This window comes from Apium graveolens, chromosome 1, assembly GCF_009905375.1.
Source record: "Apium graveolens cultivar Ventura chromosome 1, ASM990537v1, whole genome shotgun sequence".
Taxonomy (NCBI): domain Eukaryota; kingdom Viridiplantae; phylum Streptophyta; class Magnoliopsida; order Apiales; family Apiaceae; genus Apium; species Apium graveolens.
Genome location: NC_133647.1, coordinates 168,390,696 through 168,405,544, shown reverse-complemented (window position 1 = coordinate 168,405,544; position 14,849 = coordinate 168,390,696). Strand labels below are relative to the sequence as shown.

The window sequence follows — 14,849 nt, the reverse complement described above, 5'->3', positions numbered from 1 at the left end:
GACTTCATATATATCTGCCATTGATCATAAAATTGAAAACTAAAACAAATCCTTATTTTGATAAGAGAAATTCACATATACATCTCGCAAGCGATTAACTTTTAAAAGGTACGTTTACCTACGAAATTTGTGCATAGATCATACTATCCATAAGAGTACTTAGAGTAAACTAAAGAGAAACGAAGCCGGCAAGGAATGATCTATTTTAAATTAACAAATAAGTCATCATTTTAGCTCTAAAAAATATTGAAGTTGTAGAGCATTTGCAAATTGCAAGCATGAAACAGTAAAGCATATTAGCATACACAAAAAGATACTTAAATAAATAATGTAAATAATGCAAAGCATGCAGAAAGACCCAAAAGGTAGAGCTGACCAATTGTACGGGTTTGAAACGCCCGTCCGGGACCGGCTCGTAATAAAACCCGGATTTATTCGGCCAAGTTCAAGCCGGTTCAGAACCGCACAAATCGTTAGATTTCACGAGACGGTTACGAATAGAGCTTCAGAAAACCGGGACCAGACCCGGCACGAACCACACAAGATCCGCAGGACCGCACAAACCCGTGAACCAGCACAAGACCGCACGAGCCCGCGAGTCAAGTGCACGCGCCAACGGTATGTTCTCCCTTTTCCCGTCGTCGCCCGGACCGACTCGTCGAGCATGCACAACCCTCCAACTCGCGTGCGGTTACGATTCCTCTTTCTCCGGTTCAAACACGGCCCAAGCCCGATTCGCTTCTTCACCGGGCCAGTTCAGTGTCCAGGTTTCTAGTGTCCAACCCGTATGCGGCCCGGCTCGGACCGCACGGACCGCACAACTGGCCACCTCTACCAAGAGGAGTAGCTTCATGAAAATTTTATTATCACATACTCTCATTTACAGAAAGCAAATACCAAACATATATCAAAGTAGCGGTACATTATTAATACACATGAGTCCACTCTTCAAGCTTTTTTATGACATCAAGTGGTATCATAATAAAAACTTCAACTAAATAAAAAAAGAAGCTACTAAAAATTAAACCACGACCATCAATAGGATTCAATGTCATCACCAACAATTGAACAAATATATATTCCATAGTCCATAAATAGTCCAACATGTATACACAAAATGCATAGGGCAATTAGACAAGAGCATTATTCTTTAGCGACTTAATTGTACGAAAATGGCCTGATTATAATTATTTTGCACAAAATTGGTTGAGTTTTAATAATAGGCACCCGCATGACCCTCCTTTAATTTTTTTAACACACGATTGCAGTTCGTCAGTTTCATCTAATGGACGTTACATATTCTCATTTTATAAATTAAGCATAGGGCTAAATTGGTAAAATCATATTTTTTTTACACACATAACCCCTATATTATTGTCACATCGATCATATTATTTCCCTCCAAAACAACTCTCCGAATTTCCCCCAACCCGCTCAGAAAAAACCCTAAATCTAACTATTATTGAAACTTCAATTGAAGCAAAATGGCGTGGAGACTTAGGCTGAAGGAAGATGAAGATGTTTTCAAACCCTACCACTGTCCAGAATATATCGGTAATATATATTCTCCTTCTTTGTATGCATATTGAGTTAATAGTGATTATAAAGTTGGGGGTTTAGGGTTTCTTGAACAATATATGTGTATTTCATATAGATTGTTGTATGTTAAGCACTTCTTTGTACTGATTTGGTTACAAGTGAACAATATCATAATTTTCCAGGTGTATACTTGTACTAATAATTTATTGTGTTTGATGTATGTTAATACTAACTATTTGTTGTGTTTGATTGTGCATAAAATGGTAATGTTAACTTATTGATTGAGTTTTGGGTGCTTTATTATGTCAGATGATGATCTTTTCTCAATTAAACTATATTATGATGGTGAACTGCTAGATAACCCTAAGAGATATATCGGTGGCTCTGTTGTATATGTTGATTTTTATGATAGTGATGCAATTAGTCTACTAGAGATTAAAGGTATGCTAGTTGAAAGTGGATCAAAGGGTGGGTATGATGTAATATATACCATAAGATACCAGGGACAACAATGGAACATGGGTTGTTTGAGTTAGAGACAGATGTTGATCTTATGCTTATGTGTACATTGATATCTAATAAGGAAAGACCTATGACTAATATGTATGTAGAGGTATTTGTAACTCAGCCTCTGAAACCATTAGATATTGTTCCTAACCAAGAAGAAATTAATATGGACAATCCCTGTGGACAATCTACACAACAAGAAATAGATGAGGAACAACAGATAATGGAATTAGATGGTATTTACAAAGATTTCTCAGATCCCGAGAATAGTGATGAATATGAATTGAATGGGAGTGACAGTGATGATGATTCTTGGCACTCAGATGCCTCTAATAAGGATTAGAGTGATGATGATCTGGTGTTTAAAAAAATATTGATGAAATGGTGTTTGAAGATCATAACACACCTGAAGAGCCTGAAAAGGATGATAATGTGGGTACAGATGAGGAGAGTGTCTATGCTGGGAGTGATGATGAGAGGATGACACCTAATTCTAATAATGAAGATGAGCCAAAAATTTCAAAGTTCAATGAAGATGTGGATATGAAAAGACCTGTTTTTGAGCTGGGTATGTTGCTCAAATATTCCGAGATTTTTAGAAAAGCTATAAGGAATCATGCAATCATGGAGAGAAGACCAATTGAGCTTGTCAAAAATTATAGAAGGAAGATCAAATATGTGTGCAAAAAACCGTGTAAATGGACTGTTTATGCTTCTCCATTTAATACGACTCCAACTTATCGGATAAGAACATTGGTCAGAAAACACACTTGCATGCCTACATTTCAAAAAAAACAAATCAATTTAGTTTGGATTGCAGAGCATTATGAGAAGAAAATCAGGATGAACCCTGAATGGCCTGTTAAAGCTTTTATACTAAAATATGCATAAGGAATTCAAAGGAGTGGCATTTAGACAACTACTTTGGAAGGCTGCAAGGTCAAGCATTGATTGGGAGTTCAATTTACATATGAATAAGATGAAGGAGGTACAAATGTCATTATACTTGTTATGTTTGTATATCTTTAGCTTTATCTTATACATATATTTGTGTGTCATAGATTGTTGTTAAGTGTCATGAGTGGCTAATGGCAGCAGACAAGGGCAGCTTTCAGAACACATACTCACAGTGATATGTTTGTTAACAGTCACGGTAAGATGTTTAATAGCTCTATAAAAAAGTTTAGGGACTTGCCTATAATAACCATGTTCAGAGAGTTGCACAAGTTTGTGATGAAAAGAATCCAAGTAAGGAGAGATAAATTGGCTTTAAGAGAAACAATAATTTGTCCTAGTGCCCTTAAGAAATTGGAAAATTAAATACTCACTTACTGAATTCAGTATAATATTTTGGTTCTAATATTTGTCATAGTGCCCTTAAGAAACAGTATTTTGTTCTAATACTTATGTCATGACTTATATGTAGAGCAATTCAGTATGCTGGGAATTGTGCAGTATCATGGTCTAGAGGCACCAAATATTTGGTAACTTGAATAGATGGGGGGTCATGAGCTGGTGGTTGACTTACCTAACAAAACATGCACTTGCAGAAAATGGGATTTTACTGGGATCCCATGTTATCATGCTTGTGCATGTATAGCTATTAAAAATGAACCCTGGAAAATTCATATAAACAACTTTTATAGCAAGGAAGAGTACATGAAGGTATGTAATTTTTTACAAATAATTAGTACTCCTTTTACTGATCATAACTAAGTATTTCATTTGTTTAACAGCCTAACATGGCCAAGCCAACTTGTGTGTGCAAAACATGCAATAAACCTGGTTATCATTCAAGAACTTATGCACTTAAGGTACACGTGTGTATACTATAGTTTATGTTCTTAAGATAATCGTTAGTGCCAACTTACTTACATTTAATGAATTAACACAAACAGAAGGTGCAAGGGGGCAATTTTTCTACAAATCCCTCTACAGGTCAAGATCAACAAAGAATAACCGAGATGATGCAACGACATGAAGAGAGACAGATTCATGGAACCCAAGGAAGCTCAACTTTTTTCTTTGAAGAAAAAACCGGGAAAAACAACCCAAAGAGGAAGAGATGAATGTCATATTTTATGCTTGCTGATGTGTCTAACAAGAATGGTGGTGGTGTAGTAATGTGGATGAACATATTTATGACTTTCTTTTCTTATGGTTGGGTCTGTTAGTTGCCATTTGTTATGGCTAAACTTTTGAAAGTTATGTTTTTTGTACCATTACGTTTGTTGGATGTAATAGCTGGTATTAAAGGCTTCAAGCCTTCCTTTTGTCAGCCAGTTTTTGATTATCAGGACAGGCTATTATATTGCCAATAAAATATTCTGATTGATTTATGATATCTAACCCAACATGTTTATGTGTGTATATTGCATTTTTCTACTTGTTGACACCTTACTTTGTATGAACATGTAATGATGGGATAAATACACAGTTAATTGATAAACATAATCCATTAAATTAGATGCCATTACAAGATTTAAATATCTTCTTTTACATCTTCAACTGATGGTACATTCCAAACAAAAAAGAAGAAAAACAGAAATATTAAAAAAGGCAGCCTAATTTCCATCTTCTAACTTCCAATTTAGTCTTCTCCACTTCAGTTTGTAGTACCCTGCATCTTTGGCAGCCATCAACCCATCTGAAAAACTCACAACCTCGACTACCAAGAACACAACCAAGAAATTTTCGACCCCTGTTTACCTCTATTCTAGCAGTCCTCTCTACAGCCCAACTTCCACAAAAACATTTGTATGTCACGGTGTATGTAATATTAGCTTTACCCCAATTGATTTTTAGGATGGGAGTGTTAATTTTTGGTATTGTATGTGTTTATATAGAGATACATCTTTGTATATGAGGGTAATAGCACAAAATTTTATTCTAGTGCTAGTGCCTATTATTAAAACTCAGCCAATTTTATTCAAAATAATCCAATTTTGTGCAAAATAATCATAATGAGGTCATATTCGTGCAATTAAGTATTCTTTAACTTACCTTTGAGGCTTAAAATAATTTTGAACTACCAAATACCGATATACTTACACATTATCTCGAATGTACTTCTTTGTTGCTGCTATCATTTACTAGAACTCTTTGATCTTTAAAACGCACTGCTTCTTTGTATCATCAATCAATACCTACCATCATAAACACAAACATATACATACTGTTGGGCCCGAGAATAAAGAAGAAAGAGGAAGGACCATAGATAGGAGTTTTAGTATATAAGCTTGTAATAAAAAGCCCAATAGAGGCCCAATTGTAAAGGGAAAAGCCCATTAAAGGCTCCCTATAAATAGAGACTAATTGCTCTACTTAGAGGGTTGAAAAAACAAGTATCAATAAAGAGTATTGTTCCTCACATAAACATGACTCATATTTAGGGTCATCACATACAAACAAGAATCATCAGTTTCGAGAGCGATGAGATAACTTAAGTGGTTAAGGGCTTATCTCTTATCGTCCCAGGTTCTGGGTTCGATTCTCGCTCAATCCCTTGTAAGGCATATAAGCCAAATTAGTAAAAAAAAGAATCATCAGTTTCATATATAATTAAAAAGAAAAAACCTTTAACATTAATTTTAGAACAAAAAACAAAAATAAAAGAGTGAAAAGATTCAAGACTCTACTTTTTGATCCAACAAAGAAGATACTTATATAATATCCATCCTGTCTCTGTAATCAACAATCTCAAACCACTTTCAATTTCCAAACCCAAAATTAACATTCCACTAACAAAGCCAAACCCACAAAAATCTCGAGACTTTAGCTCCAAAATCTCATCTTTTTAAGACAAATCACAAATAAACACAAACGCCATCTATACTCTTTATTAATAAGCAAAACTATGTAATATGTATAATTTAGTGTTAAAAGTACTAAATTACCAAATTACCAAATTTTGGAACTTACCTATAAGTTGACTTCTATTCTTTATAAACTTTGATTTTAACACAAATCGACTTCCATTCTTTGTAAATTTTATTTTCTTTGCAAACTATTAAGTAAATTACTAACACGAATTAACTTATATTCTCCGTAAGCTTTATTTAATTATAAATTATATTAAAAATTTATTAAGTTAAGTTAAATTAAGTAAAATAAATTATATTTGCTTTTATTTTGAAAAACTACTAACTACAAAGTAAACTATTAAAACGTATTTTCTAATAGTTAGTGTCAATCTCAGTGTCGTTTACTTTTTAATTGGATAATATTATTTTAAAAATAATTAAGTAATAGCAAATGACTTTAGTAACATTTATTAACTTTTAAACTGAAAATTATTGATTTAACGGTCGTATTTATTACTGTCCATCACAACGCTTATTTACTTTAAATTAAAAAATATGTTTTAATAATAACAAATTTATGGTTGTATTTAGATTATATTAAGTAATATTAAATTAAATTTAATAACATCTATTTACTTTTAATTTGTAAATTAATTTTTATCGACAATTAGATAATATTAAATAAACTATATTGAAAAGACTAATTATAAGATAATTATCAAATAATATTAATTAATGTTAAATTATCTAAAGAACATATATTTGGTTCGTAAGATAGATATACAATTCGTTTTACAAAAATAAAACTAATATGTTAGATTTCTATATTAAGTAAAACAATGCAAAATTAGAATTATAGTGGAAAATTTCATAACTGATTCGATTCATTTAAATCACATAACTATTTTTTGCAAGTACCAATTTAATATTTGATATTAATATATTAATTTTAATTCGTATTTCGCACAGATTATGAATAATTCTCTACAAATATTAATTCGATATTTTTAGTTTCGGGTCCGTGTTTCGCACGGGTTATAAACTATCAACTATATATATATACTAATAAACGAAACTATGTTTAGGTACCAAATCTTGGTACTCACTAAAAAATTATACAACTATTTTTAAAATTTTATGTAATAAAATCTCAACTGACAAAAATTAACTTTTACTCTCTGTAAATTTTATTTCCTTCGATTTTTATTTGTTGCTGAACATCCAAGCGTCGGTTTACTTTAAAATAATCATATTAGTAAGTTAACATGTCAGATTTGTATAAGTAAATAATTAGGTGCATGTATAACTAGAATTATACGGTGAAATTTTAGAGTTACACTTAACTTCGATTTTTTTAACTACATATTTTAACAGCATTTTATCTATTATATTTAGATCTGTATTTTCACGAATTATGAGTTTCAGTTTTATGCAAATAATAATATGATACTAATATTTTTAATTTCGGGTCCGTCGGGTTAGGACTAATATAGCTAAAGTGAGAATCAGAGATTAATACATAAAAATTAAATCTTTAGCTTAAAACCCAAAGCTTTTAACTTAAAAACTAAGAATCTATAGCTAAAGAATGTAGTTTTAATACAAAAAGATTGAATCTTTAGCTAAAGAAAACAAACTTTCAACTTAAGAAGACAAGTGAAGAAGAGATTAGGAGTAATAAATGTCAAAAACCAATATATATATTTCTTGACAAGAAAGAAGCGTCACAGCAGTACTGTAATGTATGCCCAGATTTTGCTCTTTATATACTTATTATATATTGTTTAGGTAAATATCGGACAAATTTTTAAAATACAACTTATATATTTTTTAATTTTGAGGAACACTTTTGGATACTTTTTAAAAATTTAATAATAAAAAAAATATAAATTTAATTTTATTGGGAATACGCGGTGCTCCACTCGTACTTTGTATAGTTGTAAACTGATGCAAATGAATGGATGTTTAGTGAGCTATTAAAATCAAGACAAGAGTGATTGGCAGGTCAAGATTGGATTTAGAGCAATTCCAAGAATTGCTGGGATGCTCCTTATAAAAGTAAATATTAAAGTGGAGGCATGGGTGACAATAACGTGGAGAAATAATTGTATAAAATTTTGGAAACTTGATTAAAAGAGAAGGTATTTTCCCTGATTTATAAAACTATGATGCTCATACTTAATTTTCATTTTATTGTAATAAATTGTTGAATTATACTATGATTTTCATTTCATTGTAATAAATGGTCTAATTATATATTATAGTTAAAGATAACCGTTGAACCATACATATTTTCTATAATGTAACTACTATTAAACAATCACATACCTTCAAAAATAAAAAATTATTTGTCCATAACCATGACTTAATAAACCAAATAACATTCTTAAAGAAATATTTCAATGTCTTATACTGAAGGAGAAAACCAATAACAAAAAAAATATTCAACAATTAACACAATAAAGAAAGACAATTTTGAAAATGTGTAATAATTATACTAAATAATATTAATATAAAATAAACGGAAATACAACAACATCACATTATTTTTACAAACACCTGAATTATACAACTAATAAAATTATAAGTATTTAATATATAACTAAATTTTATAATTGAGCCTGGCAAAACATCAAAAATCTCAACATATTTATACAAGAATATATGAGAGTATTACATAGTACTATTAGTACACTTACTACGAATCTTTGACAAAGAATAAATACATCATATTAGCTTTTTTCAATTTCAATTTTTTCAGATAAACTAAAAAATATAATTTTCTAAATAATTAAAAAAATGGTGTTATATATGAAATAAAATGTAAAATTAAAAATTTGCCCAGCAAAGCGGGCAAATATCCTAGTAAGTTATATTATTTGAGTCTACTCCAACAGGCCTTTTCAGAGTTTCTATTTTGTTCTAGAGTTTCTATCTTTGTTTTATTATTCAGTTTTATAATAAAGTCATCTGCTTCGCGTAGAGGAAACTATGTAGCTGTTGTACCGATAGAATTATAAATAGGTGCTTGGGTAAGTTTTTCTTAAGCGTTTTGTTGCTACTAGGTGATTTTTTTTCCTACAGTGTGAATAGGAGCTGCCTACATACGTTAAATTTTGTTATTGCGCTACTGTTGCTTAGACTTGCAGGAATCAGAATCATCTTTGGCCATGATAGTAAATGGCAACAAAAAGGGGAATCTGATGTACCAAATACAAATAGGAATGGTGACTACATTTTGGAGGGAAAATATATACTAATATTAAATTAGTTTAACAAACATTAGAGCCTCCTCAATAATGAGGAAAATTTTAAAAATCTTAAATATGTAGGGAGTGATTAGGAGTGTGCTGGAGTTAAATTCTATAATAATTTTGTCAAAAAATGACTTGAGAGTAGGGATAGAGAGATACTTGGATTTGCTCTCGGTAATAACCGTTCAGATGGGTGATTTTGTGAAACTGTTACTTTTTTTCAAAATTTGTACAGTTCCCGAGGTAGTGACATGGCGGAGAAGTACACGTGTTACAAAATGTCAGGTGGGGCCAGTACTTTGGAGAAAAGGTGTTCTTTGCAGGAAGCATATACCCGTGGTTTGTCATGTGTTCTGATCATTTCAGCTAGGATGCAACAGATTCTTGAACATCAGAAAGTAATCGAAGACTTACTATACAGATTCTTGAACATCAGAAAGTAATCGAAGACTTACTATGAACATGGAATGTCACAACCAAGTTGATATATGTTACTTGAATATGAATTTACAAATAGTACAACTTAAAAAATCTATCTCAGCATTATATTCAGATGTGGAAGCATGATGTGGGAAGAGAAACCTGAATCTTTCTCTCTATGTGAAGTTCTGTGGTGACAGGGTTGCAATTTTCCCCAAACAAATTCTGTTGACTGAATCCCATCCCGACTATATGCTCTGATGAAAATCGTTCTGTAAATATTGTCATGGAGGACAAGGTGCTCTTGCAGCTTCAGAATCTGAATCTCAAGTTATGTAAGATTACTATGAGTCCCCATGTTGAGCCCATAGTCTTGGCAAACTCGCCAAACACTGCTATTTTGGCAAAAAGGTACTAATCTTCAAGACCATCATGGACAAACATGCTATTCTTGACAATCACACCATGCAAATTCACAAAATCTTCTAGCGTCAGCTCTTCTGGCCTCGACTGCATGAATAATTCTAGGGAGTAAGAGAATGTGAATACCAAGAATTTAATTGTAAACAACCTTTTTTTTCTTACTGTTGCTAGTAGGTTAATGTTTCTGAGTGCTTCTTCAATCTCAGAAGATGAACATATGTGCTGGAGTGATTTCCTCAACATCTTACGCTTTCCGTTAAATGCAGAATTTACCTGAACCATAAGAGAGAAGCGCATGTAAGGCTAAAAGGGTCAAGATAAAGCTTCTGATACATTCTGAGTTGATTCGGACCATCGAGAAAAAACTTTTTGTTGAGGAAACAGCAGGGTAGTCTACAGCTTGCTTCAGCCTGAATGCTACTATTGCTGCATCAACCTATACAAGAACAAATACTGATCAACTCACTGAGTGTGTAACCTATTCCTTGATACCAAAAAACCCACAAACGGGAAAATTGAGCCCTCAATAAATACTTAACAGAGCTAAATTTATATCTAGTATATGTTCTTGAACTAGGTAGAATAGTATATCGTAAGCAACTGTTCTAAATAGAAAATCATTTAGTAAGCAACTAAGGTGCTGTCCTCTCCTATATAATTGTATCAATTAGTTTGGAAAAATGCCTTGCTACTATAATTTTGCAAGATGCAGAAGTCCGGCTAATTTTCGTTTTTGGATTTCAAATTTATTTAAATGATCTGGCTCAAGCTATACATCTGCAGATAAAATTACAAGTCTGTGCCAGCCAACATTGAAGTCCACATTCGGACAATAACTTATCAGACAATCCGATGTGGAATAAATAATTTTACTAGCAATGCAGCAGATATCCCAAAGAGCATTAGTACAACATACAATCCACAGAAAATAAATTGACCACTTACTTTCGGCTGAGGGAAAAAGTTTGTCCTTGGAACGTTGAGCTTGTACTCGGGATCTGTGGCAATCATGATAAAAAAAGGTTACTAGAATACATGAACTGTTTTTCAAGAAAAATATTTTTTACTGTTTTGTTTTGAAATGTCACGGTGAAATATCACCTCTCTCCTGCTTTCAGAAAAATATATTAAGATGACAATTAGCCACATGAACAAGCTTCTACATGGTTAGACCAAGACATCAAGTTGTATGTATTGCAACCTGGTATTCTGCAACTCAGGGAGGCTCTCTAATTTATTGGTCGCACTACACCTTAATGATCCTAAAGCGCAGCAAGAGAACTTTTTAGAGTAAAAACTTCAGCTGAAAAGCATTAGTACGATCAACCCAAGGGGTTGGAATTGGATTACATATTGTATTTATTAACACCCTTTCTGTAATATGTTCTAGTATTTTATATTGATTCCTTTATGGGAGTAGAACAATCATGAGTTATAATATCCTTTTACATTACCTAGGGATACTAATTTATAGAATGTACAAAGCAACACCCTCTAAGACTCTCTAACTATAGATCTTTAAGAGGGGGGGGGGGGGATTGACACCAAATGAAATGAAATTATAGGAGGAAGGGGGTTTTAAATAAAAAAATATCTTCAATATGCATTATTTTATTGTTACAAGTTGAAATAAATTCTTAAGTTGTTAGCATATCTAAAATTATTTGACTTTTTTAAATCTGGCAAATTACCTGAATAAAAATTGATGAAGATATTTATAGGTCGATATTCAGATGTTCGCAAAGATGGATCCACCAGACGTAAAGCAGCTTCCTCCTGAAAGAAACATTCTGTTAAAAAAGACGAGTGACAATGTACTATCTAATTTCTAAGCTGTTACTACAAAAATTTGTAAGCTAGCTATTAGTTCCAAGTCTCACTACATCATTCTTTGTATAGGTCCTTCATAATATATAAATAATCTTAAGCTTTTGAAGTTGGATATAATCTAGTAATCATGGGTCAGCAACTATAATTTTGATAAAAGACTACAATATTTGGGCCCTCCACAGAGCAGAAGAGGTAGCATTTATATTCATGTACTCTAAACATTTTAATAACAAAATATAAATTCCAAAATAAATAAAGAGATTTGAAACCTTATTCTGGCACCTTAAACCTACTCAGCCAATATCTAAGTACATATAAATTAGGTATCTCAGATCTCACGGTAATCCATGACTAACCCTCTAAAACAAGTGCCTACACTTACCTCCATACATACAATTCTCTTTGAAATTATAAGTAATTAAAATGCAATTAGTAGTTAATAGGGGACCACGATATAAAATAATCAGTCAACAAAACAAAAACATCAATTTTGTGAAACTTAATGACCTATAAAAGGCAGATGTTGCTTGGAAACAAATTATTAAAATGCAAGAAAGTAATTCGAACCTGGAGCAAGAGAACAACTTCTGAGAAAATATCTCCCATGGGAAGAAGAAGCTTAATTACATCTGTACTGATATTAAATGGAAGATTAGAGACTACCTGCAAAATATTAGCTAGTTAGCTATCTTAAAATTTGTCTCTGGGAAAGAATTTTTCACTCCAGTTGCAGGCTTTTCAGCATTTAACATTTAGACATCAGGACAAATATAAATTATTGTTTTGTTGACCAAAAGTGATACAGAAATAATTCCGCATTGACAAATAAAAAGTATATAAATTGTGAAAAAATAGAAAGAAGTCAAGAGATAGAGGTTTCACCTTAGCACATCGTGTACTTCTATCCAATGAATTACCTTCCAAATAAGGTAACAAATGGGAGCGCACATGACATCTTGTGAAATCTTCTTGCAAAACCTACAATATTTTATTGAAGATGTTAGAACTCATAAATCACTATGCTGTAACAACAATATAGAACGCTAGAACTCGCTAATATCACACGATCTGTAACAAAGTAAAACATGGTTTGAAACCAAGAGGAACTTTTTAAGATCCTGTTCTACCACTATTATACACTTAAACTACCAAAAGTACGCATCACCGGTTCATACCAAAAAGCCAATACAACCAAAATTTATAAAGAAGAGAAAAATAGTGTGACACAAATCATGCTCACATAAAATACTGCATGACGGATAAAAAGTTCCTAGAATATAAGGGGAAAGGAAGAGATTTTATACCTTGACATTGTCGACACCCGCAAATCTTTCTCTCACAAGTTCCGCCATGTAAGGGTCCTACACACCAAAGTAAAGATAAGTAATGGCAGTGATCTGATTTCCTTTTAAACATAAACCAAAAAACATCAATAAAAAAAGGAGATATTTCACATTTGATATATAACCCCACCCCCGTTCTTTTCTACTTACAATCAACTTCATAATAATCCTCAAAGTAGGGAGTCCGTTATGCAACGTTAACCATTAGCAATTTACAATATGGACTCTACATTTCTTATACATCTTTCCTTTATGCTTATCCTTGTTTTATGTTAATGCATGTTGATGAAATAGAATCCAGTATTCCGTTATTTTTAAATCGGAATTATGTAATCCATACTACAGCTAATACTAAATCATCAAGATCGAAACTATAACTCATAACGCCTGCAAATTACTCAGTAACAATAACTGCAGCATGCTTCGAGTAATCCAGCTTCCTACGAAAAACAAGGTAAAACCGAACCTTTTCGATAGCAAGAACAGTGGCACCAGACTCAACAAGAACATTAGTAAGAGACCCAGTCCCAGGCCCAATTTCAAGAACCACATCTCCTTCATTTACATTCGCCGCAGCTACAAGTTGCTCATTTATAGAAGAATTCAGCATATAATGCTGCAAAAAAACAATAAAAAAATAACTATAACCAACAATGCACAAAACATGTTTGATAAAAGTCCTCAAAGAACTCAAACACACAATTTGATAACCTGGCCAAGAGATTTGCGAGGTGTACGGCCTTTAGAATTGAGGGCTTTGAGAGTTGCGTGATAATCATCTTCTTGGTTTCTGGGCTTTGCCTCAGCTTTTGAGTTTGTTTTGTCAGTTGCTCTAACTATTGGACATGTTTTTGTTCTAGTGCAAGTGTTGTATTGTGATGGAAATGAAGATATGTTGTGTTCTGTAATGTAGATAAAAGAAGACAGCGGTGGTGAAGTATGCGCGAGATTTGACATTGTGTTAGAAAAACAAACTATCTTTCTTATCGACCAAGGTGGGAGCCGAGAGTTGGAAAATAGAACCGAGCAAGTCGATTCTTGCACACCAATTGGGTGAGCATTCGGTTCGGTTAACCGAATACCGAACCGAAATAACCGAAATAATTCAGTTTGGTTATCGAACCGAAATAATTCGGTTTTTTAATTCGGTTATGATGTTTTATGTTATTCGGTATTTCGGTTTTTTCGGTTTTTTTTACCGAAATACCTGAATTACCGAAATTACCGAAATATAATAAATAATATATATTAATATATACATAAATATATTTATTGATATATTACTTATTTTTACCTAGTTACTTTTTTTTACTTGAAATATTAATTCCCCGTTCCCAACTTCACTTTTCCTCTCCTTTTATTTCTTATATTTAATTGCTATTAGCCTAATTTAGATTTTAATGTATTTAATTTTCATGATCTTCAATTTAGTTGCTAAAATAAAAAATTAAACTAACTAGCAAAAATTACTTTTATTGTAATTAAGACACCACACCATAATATTCAGGTGCATGGAAGTCCAACTAAGAGCATAAGTTTAACTGTTATACCATCATTAATCTTTGTTGTAATTTATTAAATATTTTATTATTAAAATTTTAATTTTTTTCCTAATTTAGTTTTTTAATTCAGTTTTCGATTTTAACCAAAATAATTATTTCGGTTCGGTAAATAACCGAAATTATTTCGGTTCATTATTCGGTTCTGATTTTTACCCTTATTCGATATTC

General features: G+C 32.2%; 1 protein-coding gene across 1 annotated transcript; it reads right to left on the bottom strand.

The window, feature by feature from the left end:
- Positions 1 to 9,525: 9,525 nt before the first annotated feature.
- LOC141670412 (ribosomal RNA small subunit methyltransferase, chloroplastic-like) lies at positions 9,526 to 14,143 on the bottom strand. The gene is made up of 10 exons (XM_074476246.1): positions 13,831 to 14,143; positions 13,586 to 13,735; positions 13,081 to 13,137; positions 12,659 to 12,754; positions 12,344 to 12,439; positions 11,638 to 11,722; positions 10,892 to 10,944; positions 10,299 to 10,382; positions 10,109 to 10,219; positions 9,526 to 10,033 (listed from the first exon to the last, which is right to left on the bottom strand). Exons 1-10 carry the CDS (start codon positions 14,074 to 14,076, stop codon positions 9,938 to 9,940), a joined length of 1,074 nt encoding a protein of 357 aa, XP_074332347.1. The 5' UTR covers positions 14,077 to 14,143; the 3' UTR covers positions 9,526 to 9,937.
- Between the last annotated feature and the right edge of the window lie 706 nt (positions 14,144 to 14,849).

Excerpts from the sequence above, each read along its gene's own strand:
- LOC141670412 (XM_074476246.1), bottom strand. The coding sequence starts at position 14,076 with ATGTCAAATCTCGCGCATACTTCACCACCGCTGTCTTCTTTTATCTAC. Across the intron at positions 10,383-10,891 it reads ACTTTTTCCCTCAGCCGAAA|GTTGATGCAGCAATAGTAGC; the intron begins GTAAGTGGTCAA and ends GTTCTTGTATAG. Across the intron at positions 10,220-10,298 it reads CAAAAAGTTTTTTCTCGATG|GTAAATTCTGCATTTAACGG; the intron begins GTCCGAATCAAC and ends CTTATGGTTCAG.